Here is a 20,613-nt window from a genome sequence, read left to right on the forward strand (position 1 = left end):
TCAAACACAAACATCTCTAATCACTTTAACTTGCTCAAAACACTTGAGTCTAATATTTTGACAACTTTTGTTGAAATTAAAATTTCAATCATCAATTATATATTTACATATATGTATCACGTCCCATTCTGAATATCAGAACATTAACTAAAAGTCTACGCGGCAGCATTCATGTATCCAATTTCGCTATATCAATAAATTAATAAGTACATGAACTCAGATGGGACATGAAAAAGCGTCCACAAATCACCACCTCTTCTGGTCTTTCAGTCCAGATGTTCTAGTAGTAAATTACTAGCTTGAGCGTCCACGATCCAGAGATGATATAGGCCGCCTGTTACAATTTGTTATACCATGATTAGGTCTAAAAACATAAGGTCGCAAATAAAATAAATTTTAACAATGTCCCTAACAAGCATCATTATGGGCTTATACTTCTTCAGAATTTCAAGAGAAACTGCTTTCAATAGGAGGACTCCTAAGATTTTGGGTGATTAGTCCCTCATGTGATGTGTTTCCATCATAAATCAGTCAGATTGGTGGTGCATCTTTACTCGGAATATGCAACTGCAAAACATACCCGCACGCCCACTGGGAGACATTCTCCACTGCATTACGCTTTAATAGGACTTCTGTATGCCATTCAGTCCAGACACTGTTTTCCTGTATAATTCCATTCAAGTACATAAATCCATGCAAAACCAACAATGAACAGTAACCAAAATATGAATTATGGCAAAAATTTAACCTTTTATTTTAGCTACAATAACTACGTAATGAATAAACAAAACCATAAGCAGAATAGTAAAAGATTCGATCCCCGAAGATTGGGTTGCGTCCATAGGAAATGAATACGACTCGATAGAAAGATATGAAGAAAACTGAACAGAAGAGAATTAGAAAGGCTCTTCCACCTTCCAATAATCAATGGAGAATCCCCAATACTCACAAACTCCAATCCTCAAACCTCCAACAGAATCCCAAAATCTCTCTAATTTGGTTACACAATTTCATGCCTACAATGTCCTGTTTATCTTGTTCAAAAAAGAAGCGGAAAAAAAAAGTCCTGTTTATAAGCATTGAGGCTTATGAATAAAGGAAGCCAAATCTCAAGTGGAAACCTAAATCAACACCAACTAAAAAAGTAAAAAGTAACTGAATCAAGTGGTCTCCCGAAAATCCAATATTTTCATTAATGTAAAAAAATATATATATAGAGAGAAATTAAGATAAGCAGAAAGGGACTGAACTCTTGTTGGATGACTTGTGTGAATATAATTTATTTTCGTTGTTAGGCCTTTTTTGACCCCCATGTATCCAAAAAAAAAAAGGACTGTACCACTCAAACAACAATTAAAAAACTGCTTCACTTCTAAAAATAATTCTACACAAAAACAGCAACCTTTCTATGAAATATAAATTCTGAACTTTTAAAAACCAAGAAACATGAAATAGAAATAAAAACCTGCAGATATGCCTGAATCTCCCTATTGTTGTTTCCCAGTTGAATGATTTTGTTGGATATACATGTCAAATGTCCAATATTGCCGTTCCTGGGTGGGGATCGACCCTTAGCAGGAATTGTTGGCATAAATGAATCAGCGGCCAGTGTGAAATTCTTTTCTGCTTCAAGTATTTTTCCAACAAGATCACATTCACGAAGAATATGTTGTACAAGAGGCCCATTTTTGCTTTCCAAACATGATATGATTATGTTCTCTATGTGGTGATGCAAAAAATTGTTATATGGGTACCTGGCGCACTCAAAATGAAAGTGAAGAATAAGATCTCTTTTATCAGTTCCTTATTTATCAAAGAAAATAAACTCTGCACCTACTTAAAAAATAAGTCTAAGACTTTTTGTATTGCTGCAAAACGAATCAATTCCTTCTCAGCAGCTTGACTACGAACTGACAGTAATACTGAAATGAACTCTACAATCTTCAAACGATGTTTTCCAAGCGGTGGCTGTAACTTGCCATATGTAGTTAACAACATATTGTCCGCCGATGAAACATCTAAAAGTTTCAGCAAATCACCTGAGGGATAGAAGCTTGATCAATATTAAGAAGCCTGATCGGTATAAAGTTTAATGAGGAAAGAAAAAGCAATCTACTAAGAGCCAGTTTGCTGCACAGAACAAAAGGGTTGGACTATCCAGAGTTACATTATCCCATCTTTCTACAAGCTGAACAACAGCCTTTTGTTTTAGTCCACGCGGAGGCATGGGTTATATAAGAACAGGCTAATCGAGTGAACCAATTCATAAAATAAAATACAATGCCTAAACAGAAGGCATAAAGTCTTGTCCTCACTGAAAGACAAAACACAGCATACATTTCTGAAGTTAAATTATCCCATCTTCCTAAGATATTGAACTATATACACCTGGACTGCAGCTTTTTGTTTTGGTCCATGTAGAGGCATGGGCAAGATAAGAACAGGCTAACGCAAGTCAACCAAGTCATAAAATAAATTATGAACCGTAAACAGAATGCATACTGTATTTTCCTCACTGGAAGATCAAACACAGGTTCATTTTCTAAAGCACTACTCCTCTCATTTTTTCAAAGCAGTTTTGCTTTGGGTAAAATCCTCATATGGTAGGCACAAATGTTTAGGCAGTCCCATGGTACCTTAACTATCGAGTCGTTAGCCATTTTGGTACTTCAGTCAATTTCACCGTTAAAAAGCTACTCACGCAAACCTGAAAGCTACTGGCCTCATAGAAAAAATATAGGGCATACAAAAAATATATGGATGTTTGGAAAATAACAAGGTCACCAAAAATATAGGGCTAACCTGAAAGTGATTTGTCACCTTTTTTTATGGAGAGTGAACAATTTGACAAAAATACCATGACAATAAGGCCACATGCATGCCAAGTAGGCAATTTTGAAGTACTTAAGTGGCCAATGGAGGAATAGTTCAGTTACCATAGGACCCTTTCTCTTTTCTTTGCAGCTGTTCATGACTCACACATTAGCTCTAAGACCTGTATGACTTTTCCAATTGAGGATTTTGATGCTAAATTTCATTATCAGTAGGTTTCAATGTTTCTCTCGATTCAACTAGGGATTTTCTGGTTTGATTATAATTTTATATCTTTCTGGAAGTGTTCCAGAAAGTATTAATATTAAACTCACCCTATTGATTGAAGAATGGTCCAGTGATATGATAATGCTAACTAACGTTGAGTAATTAAATTAGATTTAAACACAAGTTATCTTCAACCACCATGCAAACAATTATATAAAACCACAAATAATATGAATAATTATGTTCCAGAATTAATGTTAAGCTCACCCTGTTAATTGAAGAATGGCCCAGTAATATGATGATGCTAACTAAAGTGGAGTAATTAGTTTAGATGTAAATACAAGTTGTCTTCCACCGGCATGCATAGCAATTTTATACAACCACCAATTGGATTCATAAATTACATTAAGTAGACAACTCACCTAGGCTGTTGAGCATGGCCACAACAATCTCGTTATTAACAGTAATTGTAGATCCATGAGCAGGCTGGTGTTCACCAGTACATGCATTTGTTCTCAAAGCTTCCCTCTCACGGTCTAACAAAGAGATGCAAACTGATAATGAGCTAGTGAGAACAGATTTTCGTTGAGAGTCCTCCATAGCATGCTGAAGCAATCTTTGTATAAAACTGCATAAATAATACATACAAATGAACTGTTACACGATTGCTAGAGCAGAATTACATATATTGTACATTATTGTAGAGTACATAAGAAAATGACACCTCGGATTACAGATTTTAGTAGCAAGTCCAGGTGGAGCAAGCCTTGTTATAGCACAAAGGGTTTCTGCTGCATTAACATGCACCTCTAGAGAATCCTGTACACATCATGCTCAAAAGAATTAGCTGGTTACACCAAATAGATCATATTTCCATTGAGACTGGTAATGGTAAAACCTAAAAGCCATACAGAGTATGCAGTCTTTTTACAGGCAAATCAAAATTGCACAGCCGTTTATTTGGCCAAAAGTTAACAGTTCATTTGGTTACACCTAATTGTCAATGTTCCTAATGTGGCAAGAAAGTTTATGATAATACCATTTTGGTAAGGTCTGACACCATTCTCAATCTCAGTGAAAACTGAGAGTTCCTCCCATGTTCCATTGAATTTGACCCTTGCTGTGATCCCCGACTTTGGACAAGACTTGGACATAATTTTCCATGGGGAGTAGGTGGAGTGGAATTTGACAATTTGTAAGAGAGTTTACCATATGAGTGTTGTATTAATAAGTAGAACTTTACCACGAGACTAGATAAGAGTTTTTTACTTTTTAGCAAGCAACACATCGCAGCATCATCTCCCAGATAACAAGGCATTAATCGTCTCAGAATTATCCCACAAGTTGACAGTCCAAATATGTTAATAGGGAAAATAAACCAAGAAGCCCTTAGGCTGCATGAATATAACTCGTGTGTATTTTTATTTATTTTTTCCATTAAGAAACATATGTTATGAATCACTCAGAATGGTAGAATACATGTCGAATAGAGATGCACAGCAGAAAATATAACAGAAAAAGACATCAAAAACAACTAGACTGCAACTAAATCACCCAATCTAAGACAGAAACCTTAACCTACACCCTTATAGCTTTACATTCAATACTAAAAACCATAGTTAGTAAAAAAACGAGACGTGTATAGTACACGAAAAATACGTACATGTTTTATTCGGACATTTTAATAAATAGTTAGTTGAAAAGTTCGGCAAAATATTTTTAATTAATTAAAAAATTTAATTAAAAATATTCACTTTTGTTCAATAATGTGTAAAATACGGAAAAAAAAATGTAAAAATCGTGTATAATACTTTTAGCTTCAAAAGTAAGGAAAATTTAACGAGTCCCTTTTAAAAACACGAGGTACAGAAGTATTTTTGAAAAAAAACGTAAGTAGTAAGTACATGTTTTATTCGCGTATAATATGAAAAATTACTAACTATGGTAAAAAATTAAAAAAATTAAAAATTTTAAATTAAATTAAATTAATTACTTACCAAAGACCTGAACTTATCTGCAATTGCCTCTATACCTGAACTTATATCATGAATGTATCTGATGCAGTGCTTCCACAAACTTTGTAGATATATGTTCATGAAAATCAAATGAGGTTTTCATGAATACTGATGCCTAAATGAGATGAACCAATAAAAAAACATGTCAGTATTATTATTAGCCCACAGAGCTCTCTTGCAGTAAAGTGTAAACTATGAAGCTAAATATCTGACAGTGAAATGCAGAATCAGAAGCAACAGATAAAGGTGACCAAGAACCAACCTCCATGACAGATCTATATCCACCTTGATCAAATAGCTTCTTCGTAAGTTTGTGCTGATAAGAAAAGTACCCAACATGAGTACTTTATTAGTTATATGTGTATCACAATACATTCATGAGAAGCCTCAGGATTATTCACACTACCTCATTTTGATTCATCCGAAGCCTTCTGATATGGACACTAGGACGCATTTTATTTCGAATGCAGTCTACCACAATCCTCCTGACCATCTTTAATCCTTCAAATTTACCAATTACAGCAACAGTGAAATTTCCCTATTAAATTATGGGAAAACTGTGAATAAGTTCATACCTTCAGTTCATCTGGAGGTGGAAAAAGCAGGAAAGAGAATGGCAACCATCAAAATTGTAAAGCAACCTTAATACTTACATGAAAGAAAACACTGCAGCCTGTCAGATGCTGAATTGTCTGCATCCCAGAAACAGCCAGCAACAGAAATTAAAGATGTACCCAACAAAATTCAAAGCTATAGATATTTGAATTATGATTCATCATTATTTTACTCTATATTTTTTATTGGGAAAATCACTAAAATATCACTTGGATCACTTTGTACACCTTCAAGCCGGTGTTCTTGGGGCCTAGGAAACGTTCCCACCGTTCACGAAATTGCTCCTGCACCCAAGAACAGATATTAGAACAGGCTGAAAAGTGAGGAAAAAAGTATTGGGCCTGACTCTTGATGGAGTAGGTAGTAGAACACCAAAAGGATCATATCCCTCATATCATATTCACAGGCCTATTTCATTACACCCTAACCAAGTATAAGCGTTTATACAGTAAGACAAAAATCTCTAATCCCCATTTTACAGTGAAATAGTCAAATGGTTCTGGCTGTGTAACTACAGCAAGAATGATGTACAAAACTTAAACGATAGGAGGTTAAATGATTAATAGCTTGCTATAGTTCAATACATATATATAATTAAGAAATAAAAATAAAACTTGAAAGACACTGCTACAAATAAAGGGATGCAATATTGAGCAATACACACCATGTCGATCCCATATTTTACGCATAGCCCACCTCTCTTTGTTCCAATCTCAATGAAATCACATTTCATTTTGGCATCCAGTATTCTTATTGCCTGATATCAGAATATCGTACACTCAAATCAGAAAACTAATACAAGACAGATTGAACAAACAATCAATTCCACGAAGAAAAAAAAAAATACTTGGAAGTAAAAGGAAAATCAAAAAGAAAAATCAGCATGAATATCATCTTAGAATCACAGATTCTGTATTTCAATTTTCAAATCAACACACATGATCTTAACCACTGCAGCTACAAATCCCCAAAAATGCCTACTTTGAAATCATTTTTCTCTTCATCTAATTACTTTATTTTATTTTACCTTTTCCCGTATTGATATTAAATTGCTTTTATTAGCATTTCATGGACTTTTCGACTTTACCGAAAATAGCCTTATTGTTTTATATAAAAACCTGTTATACATGATTACTAACCATCCTGCAAAGTGCAAACCAATATTACTGGGATTTTATTGCCTTCAAAGAGAAAGAGAAAAAGATCCATTGGAAAACCAAAGGAAATACCTTACTACCTCAAAAAGAATCAAATGGATTGAACTTGTTCCTTGTAAGAAAACATTAAAAAGGGATCCACATTGGTACCTCATCTGCGGGAACATATAATGACAAAAGTTCAGTAAGCTCCTTGGCCTTTTCAATAATATCTGGGTCCCTAGTCTTTGTTGTTGTTGAAACTGTCATGGAACCCTCAACCTGGAAACAATTAGAAATACAACAATTAGATAAGAGCGTCAAGTCACCATAATTTGAGATAAATCAATATATAGAGTTGATTTAACAAACTATAGAATTGATTTAACAAACTATAGAGTTGGTTTAACAAAGATCAATAATCATATACCAGATTCAGGGCGCACGAAATACCATAGTCTTCTAAAGCAGATTTCACCATAGGCCAAGCGTTTTGCAGATATATTTCTACACAAAACAATACAAATGTGATTAGTTCTATTGAACAGAATAATTATATTTCAAATTCTCCAGAATCAAAAAAGTTCTCACAGAAGAGTAAAAACGCAAATGACATAAAGATAAATAGTTAAAATTTAAAGGGCACGATGGTACTCTCAGACTAAGCCATTATTCTAAGGACGTTATCGAATAGTGGAAGTCTGTGTGGTTACAAGAAAAACAAAGTCCATTATTTCTCTACCATTCTACTTAAATACAGATTTCAAATACTAAAATTTTATTTTCTACGTTTCCACCTACAACCACACCACAGCACCTCTACCACTATGCTGCCCAAAAAATTATCACTTCAAGATTCTATCTAAGCTGAACAAATATCGAGGCTCCCTACAAATGAGGACAGACTTGTACTTGGGTCTTCAACTTGATCTGATGGGATTTTCCTCTCAATTTTCCGATGAGCTGGGATTTTGGGTTCAGAAGAAACTTAAATGATCAAGAGATTGAGGAGTTTGCCTCGCTGATGGTTAAGCTAGAAAATGTCCGATTAGTGGAGTCCAAACCAGATGAAAGGAGGTGGAAGCTTGAGCCTAATGGGAAATTCTCTTGTAATTCTTTCCATAGCTTCTTAATTAGTGGTGGATCAGATCCCATTTTTCCTCCTGCAAAGTTTATTTGGAAGGTCAAGGTCCCTACTAAGGTGAAGATTTTGGGATGGCTTGTGGTACTGGGGAAGACAAATACATGTGATGTTCTTCAAAGGAGAAGACCAGGAAGTTGTTTTTCTCCTCACTGGTGCATTTTATGTAAAGCTCAAGGGGAAAGTGCTGATCATGTCTTCGTGCATTGTGAAGTGGCTAATTTCTTATGGAAAAAATTATTTTGGGAAGCAAGAGTGGACTGGACAACTCCATTACAGAGAAATGACTTGCTAAGGGAAAACCCCATAGCGTTTGGTAAAGGTAAAAAGGCCAGAACCCTTTGGGGTTGTGGGGTGCTAGCTGTAGTTTGGGTGGTCTGGATGGAAAGAAATAAAAGATTATTTGAAAACTATGGAGGGGTGGAGAAGGAAGACCTGTGGGAGAGAGTCAAGTTTTGGGCATCCTTATGGGTTTCTATTTCTAAGGAATTCAAGGATTATAACCTTTCTTCCATTATTCTTAACTGGCAAGCAGCTGTAGTATAAGCCCCTAAGCCTTGATTAGTATTATTAGACGAGATGCTAGGCCTATAGCCCTAGCTGCCCTCTTTAGATCATTAAAGCGGACTCCTTGTCCGCCTCCCTGTATCTCGATTTTTGCTTTTTAATAAAAAGCTGTTTCTTCTCAAAAAAAAAAAAAAACTTGAACTGATGGGATGACCCAAATTCAAATTGCTATTCGTAATCAAGATGAAAAGACCTGTTTGGGCAGTCGGTTGACTTTATTTTTATTCGAGTACAATTCGAACTTCAAACCAAAATAAGAACAAAGAGCACATTGCTTAAACAAAATGCAAACAAGAGCTGCAAAAATGAATATGAACTTGCATGCACTGTATTCAAATTTGTACTCCTTCATGGGTGTTCATGAATTTAACCAAAAGTATGAGTTTGCATTTAGATTACTAAACCCTAAACCCATTTGTAGTCAGTCATCATATTACATGTTTGGCTTTTGCATTTGGATCTCAGGAGAATTCAAGTTTGTCTTCCCCATGAATCTAGGGATGCAAATTGCTTCAGCAAGGCTAAAATCTGTCATCTAACTTTGAAATTCTGCAAAAGTAACATTTAACTCTATAGAGCCTATAAACGAAAAGCTAAATAATATACTGCTCATCCAATCAAACTTCCCTCGACATCGCATATACATAAACTAAAACTTCTAAAATATAAAATAAAAATAAAATCCCTTTCCCACAGCTTCTGAGCATCCTAACAAACAAGAAAAATAAGAACGAGAGGAAAGTACCTTCATTTTTCTTAAAGAAAGTAGAGAAAGAGGTGACTGGAAGAATAATGCCATCTTCTTCCAACGAAGGGCCGAAATTCCCAATCTTCATATCCTCGTCCAATGGCTTTAACTTGTCCTGCAGCTCAGCACTGCTGTTCTCAATGTTCCCAATCGCCATGTTATTATTTTGATTTTTAAGCACTAGACACATTAGAAGAAAGATCAGTCGGATGTTGGTTTTTCAGTACGAGGGAAAGTCAGAGAAGCAGTATTTTGGAGAATAGGGCTGTGAAAATAGTGGTTCTATGGTTCTGCCATAGGGAAGGCAATACAGAAATTACTGATATAGATTTCAAGGGAAGGAATTATCACAAAATAAAAACAGAGAACACTGTTTTTCTGCAAAACTCATAAAAATTCAAATTGTTAGACTAATAGAAGTTCTGCAGACGGTATTGGCTGCAACTTTATTGGTTCTCTGCTTCCCATTTTTCATTTCTTAGGCTTGTCTAAGCCAAGATCAATTCTGACTTAGATTTTCTTCCTTTGGCCTTAAGAGCCTTCAAGTGACCTAAAGAACGGGTTTTCTTTTCCTCCCGTTACCCAAAAATTGATCCAAAGTTTCAATTATTAACCAAATGTTAATAGAAAGTTCTATATAGTTGAGTCATATGATGTAAAACTGCACATTATATTGTTTCTTTTTTCATGCAATTGTCCTGGATCTAATCTTATGAAAAACTTATCTATTCTTTAAAAGCCAACGTCTATTTTTCTAGATATAAATCGACTAATGGGAAAATCAAACTGTTTAGAAAAAACAAAGCAATTTAAATGAAGATTTGGATAGGATCCTGTATAATGGAACCCTTTCTTTCTTCTTCTTTTTTTTTTTTTTTTTTGTTTCAAGAAGAAACTTAAGTTTTATGAACAATAGAGAACAAGAAGTCCTGAATCAAGCCTAAAAGAACTTAAAACTATCAAGAGAAAAAAGAACTTGAAGAAAATAAAATTATTCAAGTCGCTGCAACTTTAAATCTAGCAACAAGGTTGATAGTGAGTAATTGTTAAAGTCTAGATTGACCCATGCCGATAGGGCAGAACAAAAACTAATTTATTCAAAAGCTCTCCCCACAAAAACATGGACAATCTGAAAAAATCTTTTCCTTTCATCTGTATGACTCAAAAACAGCCAAGATTCAGCATCCCCTGAGAATTTTAGCCTTCTGACCTCTTTTGACTTCATATTTAACAACTCATAACACCATCTTGGAAAAACCTAGCTTACATCAACTTCCTTCAAAAATCTCCACCGTGTTGGTATCAAAAAGCGGCAAACAGAAACTTTGGAATCAGATAACAATAAAATTTCAGAAATTTGGTTTCTTTTCTGTGCTAAAGTTTCTCAGCACAACAGAAAGCCAATCATTGAAACGACATGGCACCATAATGAAAGTCAAGCCAAAATGCGTCTGTGTCTCTGTGTGAAATCGGGCTTTGTCTTGCCTGTGGAGAGGCTGATGGTGGGTGCAAAAGGTAGCAGAAAAGAGAGAAGGAGACAATGATGTGGTGGGTCTGTTTGGAACTTTGACTGGAATTAAAAGACAATTTTGGATCCTTATTTCTTCTTCAAGATGTTAAGTTAGAAGGTGGCAGCCAAGAATACACAATCTGATCATTTGAGCCAAATAAAAAAAGCCCCTTAATTCTCCCCAAATTTTTTTTCTTGATTTCTGGTATTAAGCAATTCCACTACTGCCTCACAATTTCAACCACACCGCACCTCTACCACTACTGTACCTCTCTCCAATTCCATTTGAGACGCATGAATATCTAGGCCAACTAGAAATTAGTACAAATTCACAAACTGGGTCTTCAACCATGTCAGACTCAATGTTGTAATCGAAAGTGAAGACACAAAAGCGTCATAGATTAGACCAAAAAGCAAACAAGAACTGCAACCCTCAAATTTTGTGGTTTTGCGAAATCGACCAAAAGTATGAATCTGTAACTGACTGCCTGATGCAAATTGGGTATGTTTCTACACCCGCTGATTGATTCACCATTTGAGTTTGCAACCCAATTACAGTTGACACCAAAAGTTCCATAATGACAAACTTGAAAGAAAAAAACAATAAAAGTAAAAGATAACAACAAGAATATGAATGTATTCAAGAGAAGATAGTACCTACCTGTGTCCTTCTGGAAATGCGTCGAGAAAGGACCAAACTTGTCGATGTTATTGTTTTGATGGTGGTCCTCCTCCTCAACAAGGTTCACCATCGTCATGTTATTGTTATTGTTTTGATGATTTACCTTAAGCCCCAGACACAGAGAACAAAGGATCAGTCACAAATTCCATTCCAAAATGAGATTTTGGTGGAGACGGCAGACTATCGGAGTGAACGGAAACAGCAGTTAGCCGGAAAGCGATGGCTGGCAATCTTATTATTAATTAATTACGTAGGTAACAACACAATATATCCTGACGCGCTCTCTGTCCACTACGTCAAGCCGTTTTAAAGAAGGGGGTGTATTATAGTGGATTTTTTTTTAAGTGATAGATTTTAATAGATTTTATGAGTTTTATTGATTTGTAAAGACTTTTTGATAGATTTGTAAATTTTTTAAAATTTGTTAGGACTTTATATAAATAGATTCATATAGATTTTTTTTTATTTGTATAAATTTTTTGCTAGAATTTATGGAGTGTTTTTGTTGGCCCAAGACCAAAAGAGTGTTGGAAAAAAAAAAAAGAAGAAGAAAGAAACAGAAAAGGAAACGAGACCAGAGGTGGAAAGTGAGAGCAGAGAGTGTACCCAGTAAAGCTGGCACCGAGCTCGGTCCTTATCAACTGGGTTTTGATTTTTGAGGAGTATAGGTGAATTGGTAACAAGGGTCTTTTCCAGTGGGGCTGTGGCTACTGCTAGGCGGCTAGAGGGTAGAGTTAGCATGTCTTCTAGTACATGCCTGCAAATCTAGCACTGTGGAGGCAAACTATTCTTGGAAATTTGCTTTTGTTGTTTTTGTGCAATGGGAATGATTGAGGGCAGCATTTGATAGTTGAGGGTTTTGAGTAAGGTGGCCGAAAAAATTTGGTGATAATTTTGCAATGAGTCGAGAACAGAAGAGGGTGAAGCAGGAGAAAGGATCGAATGACGCCGAGAAGGTGGTGGTTGCGGTTAAGGCGTCCAAGGAAATTCCCAAGGCTGCTCTGGTGTGGGCATTGACTCATGTCGTTCAACATGGAGATTGCATTACACTGCTTGTAGTTGTCCCATCTCAAAGTTCAGGTATTTTCACTATGCTGTTGATTTATGCCTATTTTCACGTTCAGTGATATTGATAGGTAAATCTGTGTATTTTGCTAAATATGCCGAGGTTGGAATTACTCCTCTTAATTCTGCTTCCTTGCAAAAGGTGCCTTATCTGTTTGTTCCTTTACTTCTCCTGCTTTCAAGGGGATTGACAGTTTGTTTACTCCTTTTGCTCTTTTGTTGTATGATGTAATTCATGTACCTACCAGTATATACTGCTTGAATATGATTACTTGGATTCCTGTTGCCTCTCATTTAATGGTCAGTTACGCTTCTCCGTGTTCTGGTTCTTGAAGTTAGATGTATGTATGTTGCTATGTGATTTAACTTCATGGCTATGTGTCTTCACAAGTGTCCCTTCGCCTCTATGTGTCTTCATTGATGCTTTCTCTTATTTTATTGCTTGGTTTGGTTTTGTTTTGATCATCACTGTAGGATGAAGGAAAGTATTCAAACAAATGAGAAGCCTATAAAGGATTGAAGGAATAGAGCAAATCTATTTTCATTTCATAAGAAAGATAACAAAATAAATATCAATTCTGGAAAATAATTCAAACATGCAATTAGTTTTCCATTAGACCACATTCAGGTCGTCCATAATTCTAGAAACCAAAAATAAAGCAAACGCAACAATATGATCCAAGTAACAAGACTTATTGCATTGTCTTGAATCTAATCCACTTAAATCGCTCCTCCCGGGTCATTTTCAGAAAAACATCCTTTAATGCTTTAGTATTGAGCAACTCAGAAAACCAAAGCAGCAACTATCAAGAAGCCATGCAGCAATTATCAAGTAAAAATGTGATGTGTTTGTAGAATAGCTGTAAATCTTATGTAATTATGATTCTTATTTATTTAGGTTATCATGTAATTATAGGAATGATTGTTTCCTATTAGGGTTAGACTACTCCTCTTGTCCTTGTATATATACCCCTTTGTGGGATGAATAGTATTATTATTGAAAACCCTAAAATCAAAGTATTCTTTTCTACTTGGTATCAGAGCAGGTTCAATCCTTTGAACTTGCCTGCATCCTTTGAATCCTAAATCCTGAATCCTGAATCCTGAATCCCAAAGCACACCACAAACCGCTGTGTACCACCACCATTAAAATCAAGCCATCCCTGAATTTTTGAAACCCTAGAAAAACCAAACCTGAAAAAAAAAAAACAAACAAACCCCAAATTCCTCAATGGCAGTTCAACGCCGACCAGGTCCTCCTCCAGGCTTCTCAGGTCCTTCTCCACGCCGTCCTCATGACAAACCAAACCCATACGCAAACAAAAAATGTGTTGTCTGTGGGGAAGTAGGTCATACCAAGGAGCGGTGCTATGAAGTGATTGGCTACCCTGATTGGTGGGACTTCACCAGGAAACCGCGAAAGAATCCGGGCAAGGCGGCTATTGCTACTACAGAGGAAGAGCATCTCGACAATGCCTCCGCTAATGTAGCGCAGTCAGGTATGAAGGGTAAGGCTACTTTGAATAATACATGGATAATTGATACAGGTGCATCTGATCATATGACCAATGACCCTAGTCTTGTGAAAAACCTTAGACGTTCCTCTCAAAATATTGTCTCTACTGCTGATGGTACTCCAACTCCGGTCACCGGAGAAGGTTCTATTGTTGTATCTGATACCTTAACCCTTGAATCTGTCCTAGTTGTTCCCTCACTAGCTTATAATCTCCTATCTGTTGGTCAGATTATTTTAGCACTTGCATGTGTTGTGACTTCTATCCATCTTTCTGTGTGTTTCAAGACATTCTGACTCGGCGGATTCTTGGTTATGGTGTTAGAAGGGGAAAATTATACTACCTGGATCTGACAGAGACTGGAGAAAACCATAAGCATCTTTTGGGGCAAGCTAATCAAATTAATGGGGTAGAGAATGCAAAGGAAGCAGTATGGTTATGGCATCGCCGTTTAGGTCATCTATCTTTTAGTTATCTTAAGAAGCTGCAACCTCATTTGTTTTCGGTTGTCAGTGATTTGGATTTCCATTGTGACATTTGTGAACTGGCCAAGAGCCACCGTATTTCATATTCACCAAGTCTTCATAAAAGTCCTGTTCCTTTTATGAAAATTCACTCTGATGTCTGGGGTCCTGCAAAGATTCCTTCTCTTTCTGGAGCTCGGTATTTTGTAATGTTTATTGACGATTGCACTCGCATGACATGGGTGTCATTTCTGAAGAATAAGAGTGATGTATTTGGAATGTTTATCGAATTTCACAAAATGGTGGCAACTCAGTATCAACAATCCATCTGAGTGTTTCAGTCTGACAATGGTGGAGAGTTTGTGAATGGCCCTATGATTGAGTTTTGCCGGTCACATGGAATTCGTCATCAAACCTCCAATTCTTATACTCCTCAACAGAATGGGTTAGCAGAACGGAAGAACAGGCAGTTGATGGAAGTTGTTCGTGCTTCCTTATTTGGCATGAATGTACCTCGGTCCTATTGGGGAGAAGCAGTAAAATCTGCAGCATATCTTATCAACCGTACTCCTTCACGGGTGATTGAGTTTCAGAATCCTCATCAGAAGCTTCATACATTTTTGACCATCCCTTCTATGCCTAATTTGGAGCCCCGGGTGTTTGGGTGCACAGCCTATGTTCATATTCCCAAGCCTCAACGCAACAAGCTTGATCCCCGTGCCCGTAAGTGTATCTTTGTTGGTTATGCTGACTTCCAGAAGGGTTATCGATGTTATGATCCCCTTACTGGCACTTTACATGTCTCTCTTGATGTTGCTTTTCGTGAATCCGAGCCTTATTACTCAGGGGGAGCTTCTCAGTCTTCCCTTCAGGGGGAGAGAGGTTGTGAAGGGAATCCTCGTTCTATTATTGATTTTGATGTCTTTAAAGACTTGGAAAATTTGGAGGATACATTTGAGGGTAGAAAAAATTTGGAAACAGAAAATGCAGTTGCCGAACAGAGCATTGTGAATTCCGAAATAGACAATGCGACTGCCGAACGAAGTGTTGCGAATTCCGAAACAGAAAATGCGACTGCCGAACAGAGTGTTGTGAATTCCGAAACAGAAAATGTAATTGCCGAACAGAGTGTTGTGAATTCCGAGACAGAAGAGACGACTTTTCTGGATAGTTTGAATCAAAATCAAGACGTATCTGAAGCTCACACACAAGATATTCCCCCTTCTACATCACCAACTGAAGATCCCGGTCAGAATGATCCGCCTCAGGTACCCCTAAACTTTAATGAATCTTCTGGGTTAGAAAGTGTCGAACCTAGGAAATCACAAAGGGTTGCCAAGGGAATTCCTAAGAAACAATATGAACCAGATATCAAAGCCAAAGCTAAATACCCTATAGCTAATTTTATGTCTAACCATAGGATTTCTGGGTCACATGAACTTGTTATTGATCAATTATCTACTGTATCTATTCCTAGTAACGTGCAGGATGCATTAACGAATCCAAAATGGACAAAGGCGATGAATGAAGAATTGGAAGCTCTTCAAAAGAATGCAACATGGGAACTAGTACCTATGCCGGTTGGAAAGAAGACTGTAGGGTGTCGTTGGGTATTTACTGTGAAGCTTAATGCAGATGGAACTATTAATAGATACAAGGCGAGGTTGGTTGCCAAAGGATACACACAACGTTATGGGATTGATTATGAGGAGACTTTTGCACCTGTGGCAAAGATCAATACTGTTCGGATTCTAATCTCACTTGCAGCAAACAAAGATTGGCCCTTACACCAGTTTGATGTGAAGAATGCGTTTCTTAATGGGAATTTGGAAGAAGAAGTGTACATGGATGTGCCCCCAGGTGTTAAGAATTACCCAAGTGAAGTTGGCAAGGTGTGTAAATTGAAGAAGTCTTTGTATGGCCTGAAGCAATCTCCAAGAGCCTGGTTTGGGAGATTTTCAAAGTCCATGAGAGCCTTTGGGTACAGACAGAGCAATTCTGACCATACCTTGTTTATCAAGCGCAAGAATGGTAAGATTACAGCTCTTATTGTGTATGTTGATGACATGATTGTTACAGGGGATGATCCAAAAGAGATGAATGAGTTACAAAAGTATCTGTCAAGGGAGTTTGAAATGAAGGATCTGGGGCAACTAAAGTATTTTCTGGGTATTGAAGTTGCGAGGTCTAAGAAGGGAATTTCACTGTCACAGAGGAAGTATGTTCTTGACTTACTTACTGAAACGGGGATGCTGGACTGCAGTCCAATTGAGACACCCATTGAGATGAATCACAGACTTGCCATTTATCCTGATCAAATTCCAACTGATAAAGGAAGGTATCAACGTCTTGTAGGAAGGTTGATTTATCTTTCACATACTAGACCTGATATTGCTTATGCTGTGAGTGTTGTCAGTCAGTTTATGCATTGTCCTAGTGAAGAACATATGGATGCAGTTTTTCGGATTTTGAGGTATTTGAAGATGGCGCCAGGTAAAGGATTACTGTTTGAGAAAAAGGATGAATTGGAAGTTGGGGGATACACAGATGCAGATTGGGCTGGTGATAAAACTGACAGGCGTTCTACATCTGGGTACTTCACTTTTTAGGAGGGAACCTTGTCACTTGGCGTAGCAAGAAACAGAAAGTTGTGGCCAGATCAAGTGCAGAAGCTGAATTTCGAGGTATGGCACATGGAGTCTGTGAAATGTTATGGATTCGTAATGTCCTGAAAGATCTAGGTTACAAGCTTAGACAACCTATGGATTTGCATTGTGATAATAAAGCTGCAATTGAGATTGCACATAATCCAGTTCAGCATGATAGGACAAAGCATGTGGAGGTTGACCGTCATTTTATTAAAGAAAATCTTGACAGAAAGGTTATTCGTTTTCCATTTGTAAACTCAGAAGAACAGTTAGCTGATGTTCTTACTAAAGGAGTGTCCAGGAAGATATTTGACAGCTCAGTTGACAAGTTGGGCATGATAGATATCTATGCACCAACTTGAGGGGGAGTGTAGAATAGCTGTAAATCTTATGTAATTATGATTCTTATTTATTTAGGTTATCATGTAATTATAGGAATGATTGTTTCCTATTAGGGTTAGACTACTCCTCTTGTCCTTGTATATATACCCCTTTGTGGGATGAATAGTATTATTATTGAAAACCCTAAAATCAAAGTATTCTTTTCTACTGTGTTCAAATAAAAAAAGACTGCTGCATCTTTGAATATTGCATAAGAAAATCATCGAACAATTTATGAAGGCCAAAAATGTTAAGATTTGAAAGTTTCTCATACGAGACACATGTTACCAGTTTTTCACACCAAATACATACATAATAAACATAATAAAGATTCATTGATTATTTACTTAGAAGTCCTTTTCATGGCTTTATTATTTAGAGCAAAGAAAATTAGCAAACAAATACAAGTACAGAGTGATCCACAAACTTGGGAATAGGTGGGAATAGATATGGATCCTTTCCCTGGTTTGGTAAGTCCATACATGTGATTAGTATTTATCATGACTAGGGACTACCAAGTACAGAGTTTTTAATTGACATAACCATCTCTCACTCCCATTTATATGAACTCAAATGTGATATATTTGTTTCATCAGCCGCATTATGATGTCATGGTGAATGCCCTTCTGGTTTACCATGTGCAATGGCCTAGTGGTTGCTGAGATTTTGTGTGCTATTTTTTATTCTTGGAAAGAATATTGTTCCAGATTTCATCTCTACCTTGCAAAATTAAGGGTGGTGCTATAATGGGGGCCTGCGGCATTGATGGATCTTTCCTATCGGTCCCCAAAGATTGCAGACAAAGGTTTCTTTTCTTTCCATTACATGACAAATCTGGGTGATATTTTTGTTACTTTTTGAGAAAATAATTTGAACTACTAATGCTCAATGAACAAAGACGAAATACCATTACACTGATTCAAAGAAATTCCAAAAGGAAATATCAACACTTATGTTTCGACATGGTATCAAAAATAGATGTTGAGTACCCAAGGTACATTTTGGGTGTTATATATGCTCAATATATATATTGTCGTTGTTAGGAGAAGTTTCACAGCAATAGCCAACAAGAACGTAAAACATGTTTTCATAGCAACAAAAATTGATTATTATCACAACAAAATTTCAAACCATTGATAGATAATTTCACAGTAGTAAGAGTTGATCCTTTCACAGCAACAAGAACTAGGGCTTATGGTAGAATTCATAGATGATCAAAATATGGATACATACAATAGCAATTTGTACGTTCAAGAGCAAAGAAAAGGATTGAAACGAGAGAGAGGAGATCCAAATTTCAAGAAAAAACAAGAGAGAAGAGAAACCTCTAGGGTTTCACGTACCTAGACGTCGAGCTGCTTTGAAAAAAGAATATTGCAGAAATCTTTGGTGGAGACGTTGGATTTTCTTGGAGCTTTGGTATTTATACTTGGGGCTCTACAATCCACAAGAGTCCACTATTTTATAAATTCTATAGAATTCGTAGGTTTTTTGAATACCTTCAGATTTTTATGGAATTAAAATCTCCCTTTACAAATCCAAATCGAATACCCTAATACTTATAGAAACTCTTTAAAAGTCTAATTAAATCATAATTGAATACCCACAGATTTTTCAAATCCAAAAAAGTCTTTAAAACACCTTAGAAATCTAAATACAATACACCCCCCTAAGTGTACCCAGCTAATTATTTATATCGCACAATATTTAGTTAAACTCAGTTAAATTTTCCATAATACCCTCATTCTACAAAACAATTCACAAAAAACATACCCAGCAACGTCTAATTTCCTTTCTCTTTTCATCGGTTAGAAATTCAGATTTATACATGTTTTGGTAGAAATGGGTAACCGGAGCAATTCTACGATGCTAATTGCTTGCAAACATATATACTTGAGTTTTTGGTTGAATTGATTTTCAATTAAAGCAAAAGAATTTCTTTCAAGAGTTAACAAAAGTGCGAATCAATTGTTCAACACTGCAATTGTTTTACTCCTATTTAATAAGCCTTCATCTCATGAAATTGATTTGTTGTTGTCTCTGTATCCAAAATCAAGAAGATTCCAGTATGCAGAGAGAAGAAGAAACTAACCAAGAGTACTTCTACTCCCAGAAAAACAACAATTTTTTTTTTTTTTAACGGTGATCACAAGAATGAGACTAAGCTAAATAAAGGTCGGCTAGGCTACCGACCTTTTAATTATGGAACTTGATCATTGAGAAACCAAACTGTGAAATTGCACAGGAATCCGGTGATGGTGAAGATCACGTGTCGGTAATTTGAGGTGAAAAGGTAGACAGCCAAATCACATGAGTCACTGGAAAACTAGAAAACACAATAAACCTTTTTTTCATTTATGGTAGAAGAGTGAACCAAATTTCAACAAAGCACTGTCTTGTAATTCAATCCAAACCCAGGAACTCAATCAAAACTCCTTGAAAAGTAGGATGCTTGCCCTATCGTGCTCATACAACAAAGAAAACTAACACTAGCTGCTTATATAAATAAATTCGATCGTCTATATCAGGAAACCCTAACAGAAACACATAGAAAGATATTCGCAATTAAACGTCTCATAGGGGCAAAACAACTTTGAATAGCGAACGACTTGAGGTTGTGTTGGGTGTAACTTGTAAGATGTTGGAAAAATCTGGGTAAATGTTAAGAGATCGCATAATGGGAAAATTAGTAGAATTTATTTATATATTTTTAAGGGTCCTTGACCCAAAGCCCCAAAATGAACAAAAATTATCCCACTTACCCCAACAACATATTTTTATTCCCACAAACCCAATTTAAAATCAAATGACAATTTTGCCCTAACTTAATTAATGAATTTACATGGTGCCATTTCAATCTGCAAATGCCTTCTCTCTCCCACACCTTGATCTCTCACTCTCTACCCGACTCGATCACCACAGCGGAGACTTCCGGCGCTGACTGATCGGACGACCTTGTCGGCCATCCATCCTCTCACTTTCACCTCGATCTCTCTCTACCGGTGCCGAATTCTGCTTCTTCTCTCTCTCTCTCCCCAACACGACGCCGGCACTGCCGCGCCATGGAGGCTTCAGATCCACCGGCTCT

At 36.6% G+C, this 20,613-nt stretch overlaps 1 protein-coding gene across 3 annotated transcripts; it reads right to left on the bottom strand.

The window, feature by feature from the left end:
* LOC112166954 lies at nt 1-11,751 on the bottom strand. Of its 3 annotated transcripts, none has more exons than XM_024303894.2 (15): nt 11,433-11,751; nt 9,259-9,441; nt 7,236-7,312; nt 6,977-7,087; nt 6,334-6,426; nt 5,897-5,953; nt 5,708-5,746; nt 5,461-5,592; nt 5,317-5,370; nt 3,764-3,858; nt 3,462-3,667; nt 1,838-2,039; nt 1,466-1,754; nt 581-663; nt 1-334 (listed from the first exon to the last, which is right to left on the bottom strand). In XM_024303894.2, exons 1-15 carry the CDS (start codon nt 11,527-11,529, stop codon nt 295-297), a joined length of 1,758 nt encoding a protein of 585 aa, XP_024159662.1. In that variant the 5' UTR covers nt 11,530-11,751; the 3' UTR covers nt 1-294. The 3 variants fall into 3 exon arrangements, with proteins under 3 accessions (XP_024159662.1, XP_040362945.1, XP_040362946.1); XM_040507011.1 differs by having other exon boundaries at nt 11,429-11,751; XM_040507012.1 differs by lacking the exon at nt 9,259-9,441.
* Between the last annotated feature and the right edge of the window lie 8,862 nt (nt 11,752-20,613).

Source organism: Rosa chinensis, chromosome 5 (genome assembly GCF_002994745.2).
Source record: "Rosa chinensis cultivar Old Blush chromosome 5, RchiOBHm-V2, whole genome shotgun sequence".
NCBI lineage: Eukaryota > Viridiplantae > Streptophyta > Magnoliopsida > Rosales > Rosaceae > Rosa > Rosa chinensis.

Coding starts and splice junctions, on each gene's coding strand:
- LOC112166954 (XM_024303894.2), bottom strand. CDS start 11,529: ATGACGATGGTGAACCTTGTTGAGGAGGAGGACCACCATCAAAACAAT. Junction 5,371..5,460: donor TTCGGATGAATCAAAATGAG/GTAGTGTGAATA, acceptor TTTTCTTATCAG/CACAAACTTACGAAGAAGCT. Junction 1,755..1,837: donor GTCTTAGACTTATTTTTTAA/GTAGGTGCAGAG, acceptor TGAGTGCGCCAG/GTACCCATATAACAATTTTT.